Source organism: Pocillopora verrucosa, chromosome 10 (genome assembly GCF_036669915.1).
Source record: "Pocillopora verrucosa isolate sample1 chromosome 10, ASM3666991v2, whole genome shotgun sequence".
Taxonomy (NCBI): Eukaryota; Metazoa; Cnidaria; class Anthozoa; order Scleractinia; family Pocilloporidae; genus Pocillopora; species Pocillopora verrucosa.
This window is the reverse complement of record NC_089321.1, coordinates 20,557,013-20,575,820: the sequence shown is the minus strand read 5'-3', so window position 1 is coordinate 20,575,820 and position 18,808 is coordinate 20,557,013. Positions and strand designations below refer to the sequence as shown.

At 37.0% G+C, this 18,808-nt stretch overlaps 1 protein-coding gene across 1 annotated transcript; it reads left to right on the top strand.

Moving 5' to 3' along the window:
* The first annotated feature begins 84 nt into the window (after positions 1–84).
* LOC131774791 (F-box/LRR-repeat protein 4) lies at positions 85–17,369 on the top strand. Its single transcript, XM_059090874.2, has 15 exons — positions 85–267; positions 1,968–2,058; positions 3,322–3,448; positions 3,732–3,824; positions 5,867–6,119; positions 6,763–6,833; positions 7,963–8,032; positions 9,475–9,584; positions 9,762–9,871; positions 10,506–10,644; positions 11,292–11,384; positions 11,574–11,681; positions 13,803–13,889; positions 14,375–14,479; positions 15,134–17,369. Exons 1-15 carry the CDS (start codon positions 115–117, stop codon positions 15,273–15,275), a joined length of 1,752 nt encoding a protein of 583 aa, XP_058946857.2. The 5' UTR covers positions 85–114; the 3' UTR covers positions 15,276–17,369.
* The last annotated feature ends 1,439 nt before the right edge of the window (positions 17,370–18,808 follow it).

Sequence of the window (18,808 nt, the reverse complement as noted above, 5' to 3'; positions counted from 1 at the left end):
AACCGGAAAAAGTCCTTGAAACCAGAAGGCTCAGTAGCCTGGCCAGCTCTGAGCAACCTAGCCTCATTGCAGTATAAATATGGCGGTGTTTGGAAGTTTGGAATCGCTGTAAACATGTCTAAAGAGATCAAACAAGTTGTGGAAAAAGTTGTTTTCTTTTCGAGCCAATACGGATCAGACAAATCGAAAAGCTATACAGCTGCGAATTTAGCTGGGAAATTTTACAACTACCCGAACTATGGCGATTTCACCCAAGCATTTGTTTTGGTAAGATATGTTCAACTACACACCTCTACAGCTGACTAAACATATATTGTAAGCCACCAAAAGATGAAAACTCGACAACATAACAAGTTTCAGTGTGTTTGAAATGTAGGAATGATCGACCCTTAAAGTTTGAAGTAGTAATTAAGTCCAATTGATTAAAATGTGGAGCTAAAGATACAGTTTTGGACTGGAGGCATATATGTTATTTGCCGGCTATGGCCTCGGGCAGCATTTTCAAGACCGAGGTCACAGTTTTTCACCATACGGACTGACACTTAGTCAGTAAATAACATATATATATATATATATATATATATATATATATTATTAAACTTAACGAAATTCTTTCCGAAAGGACCCGAATGATTTAGGGCTGTAAATACGGCAAGACCTTCCATAAACTGAACAATTTTTGAGCAAGGAAATGGTAGTTAAAGTAGAGGTGATGCAAATTAAAGAGAAATGCTTCACCGAAACATTTTCATTTGTGTAATGATAAAGGTGATTTAAAAGGCTTCCAAACAAACTTTGAAACATTATTTTTACAAGTATCTGACATAACCTGACATCTGTCAATTAGAGAGTGTGTAAGAAAAAAAAGTGCATGTACACTTTTGAAAAACAAGGAAACTAGTTTGGCAAGGACTGTCATGACACTGTTTTCTTCAAAAACAGCCTATGATCTAATGGAAAGTATTCACTCTCATTTACAATTAATTCATGAACAAAGATTTACCTCTGTTCATTAAGGAAACAGGAAGGAAAGTAATTGTGAGTAAATTCACATTTTTTATTTTGAAGTTGTGAGTTTGTTTGCTGTAATGGCGTGTGTAAATCTGGTCTTTCCTCCACAAAAACTAAATTCAAATGATACACTCGAACAAAACACGAGATTTAATGCAGCCTTTTTTCATTGAATTCCTTCAGTTTCTTTTGTGCAATTTACGATACAAATGTCCAAACTGAACGGACTTGGAAAGACTCACATAGAGCGTATATTTGTTGTAAAACTGAAATTAAAACTTCACTCACTCTTTCACTACAAACAAATTGTTTGAGAAAATTCAGATATTAAATTAATGAAAGTTCCATTGTAACCAAATACCTCACATTTTAACTTTCTACTGTAGGTACTATTTTTGAATGATTAAAATTAATTCCAGATGGTTTTTAGGCCGCTTGTCACATAATGACACTATTGCTTATACAAATTCATTCTGAATCCAATATTTTTCTGTCAACCAAAGTGATTCAAGAGAGCGAAAAGAGAGGATTAATAAGTTATTTCTCAGCTTGAGGTAGTGACCAACATCTTTACTTAAAAATACTGCCCAGCCAGAAAAACGAGATATATTTATGAAAAATGGCAATGAAAGTAGGAATGTAATTGACAACTCACAAAAGCTTTATTGTGGCCTGTGGGCAGAGATAGTAAAATACTGACCAGGTAAAGAACCAATTAGATTGCAGGATTCGTTACCATGCCGTCTGAAAAAAAAATAAAGCTGTGTAGTGAACAAGTGATGTTCTGAAGGCCACAATCTAGGTGCATAAAACTTCCATAACTGTCAATTTTGAATATCAATTACTCTAAAGATATTAAAAATAATCACTTGAAGTTAGACTAACTAAAGTTGGATCCATTTAATGAAAATAATTATTATCAACCGATCATTACAGGAGATCTTTCTTTTTTCCAGAGATCTTATGGACCGTGGTGGGAAATGTCACCATCATTCCGAGCCCCTATTGACAAGTCAAGAAGAAAACTCAACAGTGAGGATTTTGTTGGTAGGAAATATAATTTTGTGGTTGATGAAGAACAGCATAATCAACACATTTTTTTTATGATGGGTTAAAATTGAACTGCTAATTAGGTATTCCAGTTGTCCAAGTTTGCCAATGTGTTGGTGCTGATAAGTGCATGTAAGAAAATACACATGTGTAAGAGAAAGGGGTCAAGCGTACTTGAGGCATCTGTGCATCAAGATTTGGTCGATTCCATTGGTCTACATGTCAACCAGCAATCAGTTCATTGGCTGAAACTTGATCACCTTATCACAAGGCATAAAATTAATCTTTTTCTTTCAGTAGCCAGTTGGCTCCTTAATATTTTATAGCGGTGGCCAATTCCAAAACATTGGTTGCCATGTTTTATTAAGGTGCATATAACACCAACAGTCCACCTGTGCACCACAAAGCTCAACTAAAATGCTGTTAACTGTTGATCACAATGTGATGGTCAAGGTGTTGGCTGAGTGTTGAATGATATACCAACCAAGTCTCAACTAAAGGCTGCCTACATGAATCGCATGGTGACTGACAGTTGGTTGACATGTCTATCGAGTATCAGCCAATATACTGACCAACACTGGGTTGCCATGTCAACCAATAGTATCATTTGATACTCAGCTGATAGATGCCTGAAGTGCACATGATCCAGAGAGAATGTCCTTTCATGTCCAATATTTTCATTGTCTGCATTTAGTGTAGTGATCAAATTATTTCTGAGATAGACACTTTCGGGAGCATCACCATGAGGAGCCATGTAACATTAAACAAAGAATTGTGCAAAATGTGCCATTTTCATTCAATCTTAAAAGATTATGTATGGCATGCATTATGAATTATTGATAATCATCTTGAATTCAAAATTATACACTATTATAGCATTAGCTTGAAAGCTTTGTGGAATGATCAGGGGATATTTCATGCAAGGTGATAATAACAGTCTGCTTAGCTGGCAGTCTTGAAGGGGAACACCTGAGCAAGTTGCTAAGCCACTAGAGGAATGAAAAACAAACAAAAAAAGTGATATCTGCTATGCAGTCTACACAAATGCAACACCACTTGTAGCTTAAAAGTGTACCACAATTTGGAAAACAAATGGAAACAAAATGAAAGTCTGTAATCTGTAAAATGAAAACCTGTTCAACATAAAATATCTTTATTTCGCTTACTGTATATTGAAATTTAAGATGCTAGAGGAAAGTAATATTTATTGAACAGTCATTTTTTAGAATGACATCTGTCAATAACCTGCTTTTATTTTAGATCTTCAATTTGAAGAGTCTGTATACCCCACTAAGATTGAGATTCTTGAAACCTACAATCCTGGAGCAGTGGTTGGCGTCTTGGCCCTAGAGTCTGTTAGCTCTTTTTCAAAGTCAAAAAAACCCAGGTTAGTGCTCTCTAGGGTACATTTATAGTCCTCTTAAGTGCAAAGACTCTTCAGTTAATTCAACATAATTTTTTATTCCATGTTTTATGAGCAGCTCTCTGTGGAAAGCATGAATCACCTTAAAGTTAATTGTCAATTGCTATTGCAAAAGGTTCACGCAGTCTTTTTGTTGTCTAGATTTAGTGTTTTATTGTTCGTATTCAAGTGCAATACATGGGGATCTTCTGTACATTAGTCTCAGTCTTCATGAATAACTTTGTGAGGATATTACTTTTCTTTGTAGATGGAGAACTCTGTGGTGTGGAGCTCCTCAAGATTGTCCACCTCGAGCTAGAAAATTTACTCCACCCCTCAAAAGACTAAATCATCCCACAAAGTAAGATTACATCTTCAGTCAGTGCATGAGAAGTAACACTGCCTCATGCAACTGATTGTCTATTTCATTTAAAAGTTTACAAGTTCAAAAGCAAGGTGAAGTTTATGTGCCAATCAATTCAAAGTTTTATCATATCTCTTCCCCCCCCCCCCCCCCCATGGAAATCCCCTTGCCATTTGAACCTAAACTTTTGAAGATTGGTTTGGGGTGGTGGTGAATAGTTTTGCTTAACAAGGTTAAAAGAGATAAAACTGAAGTACTGAGACCTTTTCTTCTAAGCCATTCACTTGCAAATGTGAACTCTTTGCATTTGAACACTTCCATAATTATTAGAAGATTAATGTGGCACTGCCTGTTCTAATTTCCCACCCCAGCCAGACAAGGAAGGGGAGGATGTTAAAGCTACATATATATATATATATATATATATATATATATATATATATATATATATATATATAAATCTTGATTATAGTCTATCCTTGTGGTATAGTGCTTGATGTGTTCGCAGAGTGTGGAATATCTGAAAGTTGGACAAATCAGTAAGACATAACTTTTCGGTTTCAGGCTTAAATTAAATCTTTCTGATGATTGCGTAAGTGTGAAACTCAGAGTCACAGAAAAGTTATGTCTTATTGATTTGTCCAACTTTCAGATATATATATATAACGACATACTGAATCATACACTGAATCAGATGTTTTCATACTAAGCGGTTATTTCAAGGACTAAGCAACAGTTCAGTTTTGTGGTGTTGATTGCAAATAGGGATAAAAGTTTTTTTCACATTGTTTTAAAATGTTTTTCTTTGCTTAAACACAACAAGTTTGATTCAAATTTTAGCAAAAGAAACCCAGAAAATCAAGCAAACAAGCTTAAATTGTGTGCTACTTTGAAAAGCATTTAATCTATATGAAAGAGTTTTAATATTTCTGTGTTACACTGTATATGTCTCTGATGTTCTGTGACATTAATTTCTGTGTGTCAGATGTCAATAGCATATATTAATTATATGGGACTTAGGATCAACTTATAAAGCTGTTATGCACTTTTGGATTGAAAAAAATTGGAAATGCCAAACATGCAACTTAAAATGGTAATTTTTGAAATTATTCACATGCCATTATAAAATCTGGATAATTATATGAATGTAGGGGGAGTGGAATACCATATTTCTTCAATTAAGTGTGTGGGTGCTTATTTAAATTTCAGCTAAAAGCAGACATGTTTGTCAGAAGGAGGACACTGTAATTGCATATACCATATTTATTTGACTATAAGCTGAGCGATTTTTTACACAAATTAAAACTGAAGTGAATTAAAATTTGGGCTCTAGAGAGGGTCTCAGCTTATAGCCAAAAGTTTTGGAAAAAATTTTTTTCTAGTGCATGGAAACTCTACTAAATCAGGATGTATTTACTTATAAGCCAAGCTAAAGTAAAGAAACACAATATGCAATTGTTGTTTTGGTGTGAAGGCTGACAAGGGACACTTTTAAACTCAGGATCCTTGCTGAATTCTTTTGCCTTTAGATGTTGCCTTAATCCACTAACAGCTATTTTGAAATAAATGATTGAGAACATGAGATTGTTGATAGATCCTACGAATGTGTAGGTACTGGTGATACCACTCAACAACACAGTTAGTTTTAAATTGATATTTTGGATCACATTAATTCATCTGAGTTATGATTTGTTACCTTTCAATTGAATACATTAGTTAGTTATGGGTAATATTTATTAATTTGCGTGTGTTTTCTGAGAGAAGATTTTTTTGCCCTTTGCATATTAAATCACCTCTTGTATACATGCATGTGTGTTATTGTCAAAGCCTCATTTATGAGAATCAATGTGGTTTTTTTCAGAAAATGTTAGGTTTTCCTTTAGTTAACAATTCAGTCTTGTAATAATGAATGGGTCTTGGCTTATAGGTATTTTTGATTTATTTTTGGTTCTCATTATGCTGAGTCTACACGTACAAAGTTTGGGGTTGTGGCTTCTAGCCTAATAAATACGGAAATGACAATTTTGTATTAATTTCAGATTAATTCGGTTGGAGTTCAATCAAAGTCATCTCAGCTATTACACTGAACTTGATGCCGTTATTTTGTATGGAACAGCAACTAGCAATGACCTTCAGCATAAAGAATTGAAAAGTTTAGCAAAAGGTGATGATGCACAGGTGTCTATAACAACAAACTTGTTTGCTCAACTGTCTGTCAAGTCTGGTGAGAAAGATAATAAAAATGGCAGTCAGGGAGAGTTAGGAAACAATGGATACTTTGATATTTTACCGGTAAGTTTTTTGCCATCTCTGTTATATAATTACTGTTAATCATATGGCCCTTAGCATGCACATGCTTTTGTTTTAAGGCATAGAGAAGAATCCTTTTATTAGGGCAGTAAACCATGGTGCAGGGCTGGAAAAAACAGCCCTATGTTCCTGTGGGATGAAAAATGGAGGATGAATGGAAAAAATAGAAAGAGTGTAGCTAGATAAAAGAATTGCTTGTCAAGCGAGTTAAGTTAGGCTGAATGGTAAAATAAAAAACATTTGCTTGAGCCAAATATTTTCCCATCCAGACCTGGTTCCTCAAAGGGTAGGTAATGCTATCCAGTGGATAAATCTCTGTCTGGTGGATTGCACGTATGTTTTGAAGACACTTATCTGCTGGATAGCGATTTTTTCATTGGATAGCATTATTCTTTCTTCAAACAGTTAGGTCCTGGTCCTTGATTTCATAAATAAGTACATGTTGGTTGTAAGGCAGACTTCCCATTAAGCAGGCACCCTGTGGTTAGTAGATCCACTACAACCCAACTTCCAAGTTTCCCTCATTTTCTGTATAAAAGAAGTACAGTGTTTAAGATTGAATTTATTCTTTAAAATGTATGTTCCACTCAATATAAATTCAGTGTATCCCTATCTTTCTCTATAGGACGAACTGATTCACTATATCTTCTCATTCTTGGAACTGATAGACTTAATCAGAGCTGCATTTACATGTAGGTAAGGTCCTCCTAATTGATAGTAGCAGTTGACTCAGATTGTGTCTAAATTTCTTCCTTTTTTTATGCCATGGCAGATGGTACAGTTTCCGAAATTTCCTTTATCAACACCATACGAAATGTATGGAGAAGAGTGCTTAATATTGATGTTAGAGTCTCTTAGAGAATTGCCCAGAAATTTGCTAGAGCAACTTTGAAATAATCATATCCACTGTAGACAAACACCAAAATTTAAAAGGTAAATAAAAGAAGAAAGATTGAGTAAGATGGTGAAGATTAATATAGATTGTTCATGATAAACTTATATTAGTAATAACATGATTTTGAGTGCGAGATAACAAATGATTTTGAGTAAGAGAAATCATGTTGTTACTTGTTATTAATTCACATGAGAAAAAAGCCTTAAAGAAGTCAAGACTGACGAAATTTTGACAGCGCACGGACGCTATTTGTAATTTGCACTCGAGTTAAAACTTTGCATTCGTGTTACATGAAAATACACTCGTTTTTAGCCAATCAGACGCGCCTAATTTTTCATATATATCATTACAAGCTGAACAGAGCATGACATAGCTTCTAGATTCAGCAGCACAGGCCATGTTATGAGACGTCGAGAGCCCATATTCGGAAAGACTGTGTTTTATCGGAGGGAGTGAGGAAGGAAAGGAGTGAATGGGGAGGGGAGGGGTGGTGGGGGAGCTAGAGAGACAGACACAGGGATACATGAATGGAAATAGGAAACAACGTTGGAATATTTTTGTTACTAGTAAAAAGTATAAAACATGACCCAAGCAATAGTATGGTGCATTTGGAAGTGCACAAATAACGTCTTCATTGATACAGTAAGATCAGTTTTTTTGCGAAGTTCTTCATCGCCTTTTCTGCAACTATTTCATGAAGCATCCAGCAACAAAATCGAAATTGCCTGGGTTTAAATCCCCAAGGTGAGCTCAGATTTTTGTCTTTTGAAACATGCTTACTACAAAGGCTCAACGTCTTGATATCGAAAAACGTTTTTCCTTACAACAAAGACAGCCTTGATTACTGTAACCAGACTTCTCCCATGTTTCTTTGTCCATGTTTCTGATTAATTTGGTTGAAATGAATGAATTTGTAATTTTGACCTGCAGATTGTTTTCTGTACATTGCTTTGACCCTGTTTGGTACAAAGAATTGGATTTGAAGCCCTACTGGAACCAGGTAATTGTTGCATTTCTTATTCGAGTTTAGTTTTGTTCAAACAATAGAGTGTCTGTAGTTTAAAATTTAAGCCCCGTTAAAACGGTCATGATAGTTGATGATAGTTTCGACTATCACACGCGTTTGAACACGAACTATCATGCACCATCATCGACTATCATGTAGTTTGAACATATTCAAATTTGACATGGTAGTTGATGATAGTTTTTACCGTTTGAACGAGCAGATGATAAAGAATGATAGTTTTGCGGCAGCAGTTTGCCAAAAACGGGTTCAAACCGAAATGGAAAATGGTGAGATGATTTAAATAGCCGTCAAAATTTCGTGTTATGTCTCGTAGTTTATTCTTGTCATGTCCTGGTAGGCTTCAGTATCTTCAACCCGCATCTTCTTGGTTAGAATTTCAAATACCACCGAAATTGCTGACCTCGTCGCGCGCCACATTTGTCAACAATTACGCGGTCTCACTGCGTGATTTTGGCAGCTATTATCAACCATCATGAAGCGTTTGAACGCAAACATGATAGTCTATTATAAATGTTCAGAGAAATGCGCGCGCTGTGATTGGTCAGAACGAAGAAGAAGTGCGAGAAGCTCTCGCCTTAGGCTCGTGCTTCTCCGCACTTCTCTCGAGTTATTAAAAATTCCCGCGTGTTTATAAAACTTAACAATACACTCGGCGTGTTTTTTATTTCCTTAGGATAGTGAAGGAGAGTTAAAACTATCGTCAGCTATCATCAACTGTGAATAAATCATGACCAGTTGACAGGGCTTTAAGCTTTAATCGTACATAAGTCAAACTTAGTTTAACAAAACTTGGAAACCCTGTAAAATTAACAACGTTCGGTCGAGGCAACGAAGAGGGTCACGTAAACAGGATAATTATTCGCCAGGTTATTGTCAAAAACATCTGAACTACTTCGAACAAAGTTTTGCCGCGTCAGCAAAATAAAAATCCATTCTCTATCCTGTGAATACTAGAAAAGGTGAGAAGCTTCAAGTCCTGTGAAAATTAATCGCGCAAAAATTCCTTGTTTCCTCGTTTGGAGACGCTCGAAATGACTTACAAGCGTCTTCATACTCGACTCGAACGTCTCGAAACTCCACTCGAGCCTTGATCCGCGAAGTTTTCGAAAATTGAGGATCGAGAATCGAGTTTCGAGGAACTGTCAACTTAGTGTTGAGCGGTACTATAGGTGTGCTTGCATTTAAAGAGAAAATTGGGTGTGTTTGTGAAAACTTTCATTGATGCCATGGCAAGTTGAGAAGAGGATTTCAACCTGATCAGGCATAACAGGGCATTTGTTAATGCCGATATTTTATAAGACTATTATATTTTCATTTTCCCCTATTCAATCTGTTCTGGCTTCATGTTTCTAAAGGGTTAAATCAGTAAGTTTGAATCACAAGCTGATATCCTTGCGTCTTTCTGCCCTCTCCAGATAACAGATGAAACATTGGATCATCTTCGGATTTGTTGTGCTTCCACAGAAAAGTTAGACATGTCCTGGTTAGGACCTTATGACGCTGTTACCCGCCATGGAATTTCTAGGTATCGTATTTGTCCTTTGGCTCTTGTTCTGACCGTCCAATCACAAATCCTGGATTTACCCTGCCTTTCTTATGTTGCAATTATTTTCCAATGTATCAAAGTTAATAGTCGAGTGGAATAAAGAATGATAGAAATGAAGGTTCCTTTTAAGAAGCTCAACTGCGTTTCTTTTCACAGATTTCTGCGGAAGTGTGGAAGTAACCTTTTGTGTTTAAGACTAAGTTGCTGTCAGTTTGTGGACGGTGAAGTGATTAAAACCATAAGCAAGTTTTGTCCCAATTTGGAAGGTTTGTTCCTCTTGAAAATTGTATCATTTTTCTGTTTCTTTTCTTCTCGGTTGAAAGTATAACTTTAATATGCAAGAAGTAGGTCACGCAATAAAAAAAGGCAGCAACAACAAATGTACCTTTTCTAGAGAGGGACCACAAAATATTGATTTAATAAGATTGAAAAAGGCCCTAAATTGAAAGAAAAATAAAAAAGGAACAAATTTGGTGGAGAATTTAGAGGTTGACATGGAATCCAGATAGTGAACGCAAAAAAAATATATATATATACTAAATTTAGAATACGAGCAGTCCCTCTTGCGTACCGCGTAGCCTCACAAGTAGCCTCACTCCCAGAGTCCCTTGCGGCGCGCTCACAGCGATGGATTTCGCTGATAACGAGGCGCTACTATTAGTCTAGCCTACATTTTTTTAGGAGAAACAGACTTTCACATAAATCTTATGTTTTGGTTTGCTAAAAACATTTTAGCTCAGTCAAACTGATCATACAAATACTAACAGAAGAACCTCCGCTCACTCGAACTGCTAAGGGAATGGGGCAGTACGAGATAACGGAGGAATCTAGTTGCCCGAAATAAATGTACTCTTCATGCTCTTTACACAACTGACGCCTTTTTTTGTTCTGTTTCCACAGAACTTGACCTCCAGTCCTGCAGTTCAGAGTCGTTACTCAGTGAATATGGGCTTCATGAGCTTGCAAACTTGAAAAAAATAAAACGAATCAATCTTTACCGAGTTCCCGTCAAGGATCTTCTGCTGAAACAATTGATTCAGTAGGTACTAGCACTGATTATCATGGCAAAGACTTCTTGTCTCACTGGCAGTCCCCCCACAATTATACACCACTGTTTAGTTTTTAGGTTTGTTTGTTTGTTTGTTTGGTTTATGGTGCATTCCTGAAAAGTGTTTTGACAATATCAGTTTTAATCTTTTTGTGAACGTTTCGACGATTTGATCGATGTCTTCAGGTGGTGTATATGCCTTTGTTTCGTTTTTGTCTTTTTGTCTTTGAGACATTAAGACGTAGCGGCTACTACTTCCAATGTGCTCTGACATAAAGAAATCAACTAGAGTGTCTTCATTTTAGCATTTTCATTCGAACGGTACAAACCAAAAATATGTTGAAAGCGCTATAGGGTTAAAAAATAAGTATTTTTCGTCGGTCTCACGAACCTCCGTGCTCAAGCTACCGTGCAAACAATAAAAGAAATTGGCTAACGACGACAGTGGAGCCGTGCAGCAGACCACATTTGAAGAAATACCCCTTCGTGGCTAACAAGCGTACAACGAAAGAACGCCAAATTTGTTTGCGGAGTTGGGGAAAGCGGTCTCGTTCCTCAATCTTGCTTTGGACCGATAAACGTTATATTGGTGGGATGTATATTAATAATGTTCAATCTTTTGTGTCATATTACTGCAGGTCTTTTAGTAATCTTCAGCATTTGAATCTCGGTGACTGTCAACACGTTACGGAATGTGACACCATCATGCAGTTACTCAGTGAATACTGCAAGTAAGATCAACTTATCACCATAGTGACGAATCTAAAGTATTAAAAACTTCGATACCAAATCTAGTTTCTGGTTTATATTTATATATATATATCCAAATGATAGTGACGTGTCTTCCAAGTGTTCAATTTATTTCGTCTAGGATCGTAGTTTCAGTGGGTAAACTTATCCCTTTCTTTTCCCTTTCTTAGAGGATTAGTATCTCTTGATTTGTGGAGGAACAAAAGTCTTACAGATGACGGTATCAAGTCATTAGCTGACGGCTGTACTCTACTGGAAGAACTTGATGTGGGATGGTGGTGAGTAAAATATACCTTTTCTTGGCTTTATAGGGACCGTCTTGGCCAAATGTGTTTCCTTCTAAGGGCCCAGTCGTTCGAAGACCGATTAGCCAAGGTTAAATTTTAATCCGGTTTTCTTTATTCCTTCGTTTAAAAGCCTTTTATGGCCAAAAAAAATTGTACTGAATTTTCTTTTAAAGCTTTCAGATCTGAAATCCAATTTCACACTAATCCTGGGTTGTCCTAAGCCAGCTTCGAACAACCCGGTCCAGTTCAAGATGGTCTGTTTAAGAATATTATTACACACATTTTGAAATCATTGGTGGTCCCTGTAATCTGATTGGCTCTAATTGGTGCGATTTATTCACGAATTGCACCATTATTGCTTTAAATCCCATCTTTTCCCCAGCCAATGAGCAGGCCACACTAAAAAAAAAAAACAATCAGATTTCAAGGCTTGTTTAAAGTAACCAATCAAATTGCATGAAAATGATAGACAAAGAGTATCATATGGCAAATTTTGCTACTTTTGTTTCCAAAACTGCTATTTCCCCCCCCCCCCCCCCAAAAAAGGGATGAATTTAATTTCAAACCGGCTCAGTACTGCATCAATAAAATATTTGAAGTGACCCAGTCCTGTATTTGGGCGATTTTGAAATGGATGTAATAAAGTGGTAATTGAACCTCGTGTCTTGCAATTTTGGTAGGAAATCATACTTGTGATTTCAAATCGAACTCGCGCTGCGCGCTTGATCGATTTTGAAATCACAGGTATGATTTCAGCCCAAATTGCATTCCACTCAGTTCAGTAACCATTATAAATTAACTGAGTTGATAATGTAAATTGGCTCCCGAAAAGACTTTCTAAAGTTGACACTTTGAGCGTCAGCCCTTCGTCAGAGCGAAGAGAGGAATTTTGGGTTGTATGTAGTTTATATACAGAAAGATGGAGCTACGTTATTGATGGGAACGTGGTAACATAAATAACACAAGTATAGAGTAGTATTTGAATGAAAAGTGTCCATTGATACCGCGGGAATTGAGAGTGCTGATTTGAAAGACTATCACTCTGACGAAGGGCTATCGCTCGGAACGTCAGCTTTAGAAACTCTTTACGGTGGCCAATTTACATTATCAACTCAGTTGTTAAAACCAGATTATCTTATTATACCCTGCCGACGCAGCACCAAAGTTTTTTTTTTTATGAACGTACCCCGTTTATTCATTAATTAAAAAAAAAAAGTTTTTTCAGTCAGCGGTAGGTTTTGGCCTCGTCAACTTTTGCTCGAAAAGTGCTTAATCCATTTATTAGCAAGCAGTCGTAGATGAACAAATTCGCGTTTTATGTTTGAAAGGTGCGATGGTAGTTCGTCTCTCATTAATTTTTCGAGTTTAAGGAGAATTTCTTTCAAAACTTAATTTGTGTCTCCTCTGATTTTCAATTTCTCTTTGCCAGACTAAAATGCTTTTTTAAAAAAATGTTCCTCATCACAATGACACACACTTATTCCATAAATGTCCCATTACTGTACCCTCTCCTCTCCCCCTCAGGGGAAGTGAGAGGGGGTTCTACTTAGTTTTCTATCATGGTAAGCAAGATAAACGATTGGGTTTCACAGAGGCCACCTTCTTTGAAGTCCTGTAGTCCTTGTAGTTCTGACTGGTACAATCGTAAAAAATCCATTCAGAAGTGTCAGTGGGCATTTATTACTACCGTCGAACCTGTATTCAGCGGTCACCCACTCTTAATACAGGTTTCACGTAATAGGAGTCAAACGCGATAAAAAGCCTTTTTGTCGTTACAGTCCTAAGAAGAAAAATAATCTGCAATGCGTTCACGACATTTGAACTCAAAGTACTTACATTGATTCTGGAAGATAAACATTGAATAAATTTGACCTGAAAGATTATTCTTAGTATTATTTGACTGGTTCCTCTTTAAGTGACCGTTCAATACAAATGGAAGACAATACAGGGAGACCTTTGGGACTCAGTCATGGGTGGGAGGTGACCGCTCATAGAGGTGAAAATTACAGTACTTAAGAGAAGGTCATTTCGGGACTTCGACAACTGAGCGTGCTTAATACAGGTTCGAATGTACTTTTCTTCTTTTGACAATTTTTTTTTTCTCTTCTGTAGCTCCACAGTGACAAACGCGGCGGAATGTATATCTTGCTTGACCTCTAAATGTAGGAAACTGAAAAAGTTGTTTCTTACAGCGCTGAGGTAATTTAAATTGACTTTCGTTATTCAGATGTGTTGTTTAGTTATTTGTTTCGCTCTGTTTTCTTTGTTTTATTTTCCATTGATCTTTTTGTTTTTCTTGTAATGTCCTTGTTTCTTGATATTTTTCCCTACTTACGAAAATGATTTAAGAACGTCTTAAAGGAAGCTGTAAGGAAATATTTTCCAAAGGATTTCAGATACGGAAGTAATTTTTTCTAAACAGACCCAAACATAACTTCGAATTGTCGTCTACTAATTTTGCTGGTTCCTTGTTCTAATTAAACGGAATTTTTGAAAGACGTCTTTAGTTCTATCAACGGATTATTGAATTTAGTGAGGTTGAGAATCACAAGCAAAATGACTGAGCTTTCATTTGACAGATAAGAAAGTGATTACGCGTTTTACAGTGTAATGGTTTCGTCTAATGGCGAAGCTCCTTTGATTACATTGCAAATTTTTTAACTCAACGATTTTCATGTTTTCAGGTCAGTCAGTGACGATGTCATAAATGCGTTAGCAAATAACTGCCCTGACTTAGAACAAGTAGATGTGCTGGGAACTGGTCTCATTCGTCCCCATTCTATTACTAGGTAACTTTTTTTTTTCTTACAGCGTCCGTTGACATGAAACTAGAATGTTTCCGCCTTTCCTTCTCTTCCATTTTCGTATTCCTGTTCGATACCCCGAATAGTTCGAAATCGAAACAGGGAAGCACGAAATTCCCTCGTTTCCTGTTTTGGAAACTTGAGGTACACCGATAGCAGAGCAATTTGGATAGGTGCCATATTCATATTTTTTCTACGACTTCCGCGGGAATGGAAGTGGTAAATGTGCGTGGAGAATCATTCTCAGTTGTAATGAAATCATTACCAAATTTATCTCAATGACCAATAAAAACTAAGAAAAGGTCACAACTAGCAAACGAGTCCCAAAATAACAATAACAAAAAACAGCCTGCTGCGCAGGAGAACGCAAGAGACCAAGTCGCGATTATATCTGATAAGTTAAGAGCAAGGAAGCGCGAATTTCCTCGACCTATCACAGAGCGAATTGAAACAAAACAATACAGTCGCAGATTACGTGGCTTTCCCTACTCAATTGTCAACTCCTCTATCATCACGATGGTGTTTTGTGGAGAATACTTGTGACAAAAATGTTAGTTGCGAATGTGTTGATGCTGGTGCGCTCTGTTTTAGGCGAAACACGAGGTCGCGGAAAGTGAGATGTGTTGCTTTCTCTTGTAGGTTGTTAAAAGAATGCAAAAAGTTGCGGTTCCTCGATGTCTCCTTCTGTTCGCAGTTATCAAAAGAGTTTGTCGAAAATTTGCGGTCTATGTATCCAGACGTGTCAATTAAGAAGAGTTTTGTGACGGACGACCCGTTCTGATATGTAAGACCCGATACTGGGTTAACCCTTTAAATCCTAAGAGTGGATAGCATCTAATTTCTCCTTACAATATCACCCCTGAATCAAAAATTTATGGTCACGAGAATAAAGGAAATGATCACCAATTCGAGGGACTCCTGGCTGTTAAACAAATTCTCCCCATCAGCATCTCAGAAAATGTATAGAGATCATTATAGAGAATATGCAAACTGATATTAGGGTGTAAAGGGTTAACGCGGAATTTCCTAAGTTGTCTATCGGCCGAATGCCTGAATTAATTATGGTCATAGAAAAGTAGTCGCCGCTATTTGGTTACGTGGTAAGCGCTTGATAAACCACTGATGCTTCTCCGGTGCACTTCAATTTACATTCAATTCAATGTAGAAAAGTGTTAATAATTTAGCGTGCCGAACAGGCATAACTTTTGCTTTTACTAGGCGAACGGAAGTAAACGCGAAGCGCTAGTCACGTACTGGTGATGAAGCACCATCGTTCGTGATCCGCGCTCGTTTCGCACTTGTCTTTGTTCGCCTGAAAAACACAAATAACTTTCCGTCTGTTCTGCAGGCTGCTAATAATGTGATTCATTTTTTAATATTGTAAAATTTAGATAACTCAGTTATTTTAAGTTTTATGTAGCTTAGTGTAGCTTACAATGTAAAGAATGCTTAAAACCGCTCTTTAATCCATCGATCAATATAATTTTTATCCTCTAGGTTATTAAATTCTTTTAACGTATGTACTGTTACTTCATTAAGTGCTGTATTATTTTACCATTAGCAAACGGCAAACAGATGCAATCATTTTTAGAAATAGTAAGAATTATCAAATGGCCATATCTCACTATTGAATTATTTCTATGTCGATCAAGCTTCAAAGGAATTAGCTTACTCGCTCAGACAGGAACCGCAGAGAGGCAGGGACCTCACGTTTGGCAATGGAAAAATTATTTATGAAATTAGAATAAAATCGCCAAAAATATGATGCAGAAAAATTTCATAATTTAAATGTAATTTTTTCCTTGGCAGAGTAGTCGCGCACATAGACGACAGACATGAAGGGTTACTTGTGATATGTTAATAGTTCCAATTCTAACCTCATGGCGATATAGGTTTATGTCCCTTTACCCTATAACTCCCAGAAGTGATGAACATATAACTTCTCCCTGTAATATCCAGCCATTATCCAGCAAAAAGTAATGAGAATACACGAAGTTATCAGTTAGAAATTGTTATATTGATCTAACACCAAATTCTTATGACTGATTTACAAGGAAAGGCGTAGCAGCTTGAGGGGAGAATTAACAATTAGATCTCGGGAGTTAAGGAGTTAAATGGCTTTTTTTCGGTGAGCGAACCTCGCATGGAAAAAAGGCTATTTTTATAATTTGTCTATATCGACCCAAATTCATGTCTGATTTTGGTTTTGTATTCTCTGGTTCAGTCGCTGAAGGTATGACCATTTTATTTTCACGTTGATCGTTGATAAAAACGTGGCGGAAAGTTTGTAAAGAAACATTTGCCGTCATTCTAGCGGAGCTCAAATAAACATTTCCCGTGTGAATAGGCCCGGCCGTTGCCCCGCCCCCCCTCCCAGAGCTCCCGCGTTCGCCTTTGTGCCCCCCCCTTCCCTATACTCCCCGCTTTAAAAGATACGGCGTAGGCCTTATTTTTTAGGTCTTGGAACATGGTAACAGATTAGTAAATGAATAAAACAGAAATACGCTAATTCATTTAGTCATTTCCATGACATTTCAAACAAACTTATTTGCAACGTTAAGATTCTGAATCCCTTTGTCCTTGTTTACCGGCCAGTCCATCTGTTTCCTTACTCGGAACTGGTTAGATCAAATGACCACTACAAACCGTATAATATTAAGCCAAGCTTTAATAATTATTCAATCTAAGAGAAATACATTTATAATTCGCAATTAGAACAAACGCAAATCAAGTCTTTATCTTGTAACTAAATTAAAAAACTTCAATATAAACTTACTTCTGTGGCGGGTCGTTACAACAGTCTCACTTTACGGGTTAGCAGATTCTTCAGGTAAGCGGATTTAGAGACAGAAAAACGATAACAAAATAACTTCTTTCTCACTTCGATTCTGCTGAAAAACTGACTTAAAACATAATAATCTAACGCTTTTGAATCAATCTATTGAATTAATGTCAATCACGATTCTTGTCATCGAATAAATCTGTCAACACGAGGCAACGCCTATTTATTAAACGAAACACCATCTACCTTCTAGTTTTGAAACTATTTTTAATTGACTTCCCTGCGTAAATAGTTTCCGGTGCTGTCCGCGGCATGGAACAGGTGTGAGACAGTCTATTAAAAAGAATGTAGAAATAGCAGTTACTATAGAGGACCGTCCGAAATTTTCAAGAATTTTAAAAAAGGTATCAGTAATTTGATGTCTTAAATTAAGGATACGATTTCTTCGATGTCTATACGTCTTTCTGATCATGGCAATCGTCTGAGGCCATCGATCAGTGCATTTCATTTTCAGGAAGAAACGGACATTTAAATTCAAGTTTAAATATAAAACAACGACATTGACAAAGCAGCGACAAACCCAGTAATTGTTGTACCAAGCATTTGTCTTCCATTTATCCACATCTACACATCGATCCTGTAGACACTTTCGCCCTTCTCTCTCATTGTAATTTCTTCTCCAATTACACCTATCGAATTCCAGAAGCAGGAAGCGGGAAGCATGAAACTTGCATGGCCCCATCAGTCTGTTAGTTATCAGCTTGAATTTCACAAACAACAAAGTAGGGTAAAAGGCTCTTTATTTTCCCCTTCTCATCTCGGATTTCCGTGTGAGAGGAAATTGATGGCATGAATAAAGCCATCACAGACTTAAATTGAAACGGCTAATCTCAAATGCCGCCAAAACTCTGCTGGCTCTTGATTAACGATGATATGCTGTGTCGGACACTCGTGGCGTAACCTTTCAAATTTGGTCCCATTCAGTATTACAAACTGTGATTGTTTTCAACCCTATTCCGGATAAAATTGAACTCAGGATCAACTCAAGGTGGCCGGATCAACCTAGGAGGACCGAATAGGGTGGGGCACTCATTTTCGGCGAACCAACCAACACGTGTCTAAATCGCTGCCAGGCGCGCAAGCCCTGATTGGCGTTGCTTTTCGCGTTTCTCGTGCCAGACTCTTCGGATCTTAGACCTCATGTTGGAGAACAAAGAAGACTAAATTAGCTCTTGCAGACTTCGTAAGAGGTGCGCTAGATGTTTGTGTAGCAACCCTAATGACAGCTTTCTCGCAGACTAGGTTTTGCGAACTATTTTGATATTTTTTTCGTCGGTAGTTGATTCTTCTGTCGTGTTTTATGCTTGTTTCATGTTTTGATCCCAGATTGAGATTTGGCGAAATATTTCAATTGCGCCTAAGTGTTAAACTTTGAAAATTTTCTGTCTGAAACGTCACCGAAGTCGCCCTGCTAAAAATAAATTACGGCTCTGTTGGGTATACCTGACAAAGGAACTGAATGAACTTCTGTT

What these genes read in the sequence shown, in the direction of transcription:
- LOC131774791 (XM_059090874.2), top strand. Translation starts at nt 115, where the DNA reads ATGTCTAAAGAGATCAAACAAGTTGTGGAAAAAGTTGTTTTCTTTTCG. An exon ending in CTGCTGAAACAATTGATTCA is followed by an intron (nt 10,645 to 11,291) that starts GTAGGTACTAGC and finishes ATATTACTGCAG; the next exon opens with GTCTTTTAGTAATCTTCAGC. An exon ending in GAACTTGATGTGGGATGGTG is followed by an intron (nt 11,682 to 13,802) that starts GTGAGTAAAATA and finishes TCTCTTCTGTAG; the next exon opens with CTCCACAGTGACAAACGCGG.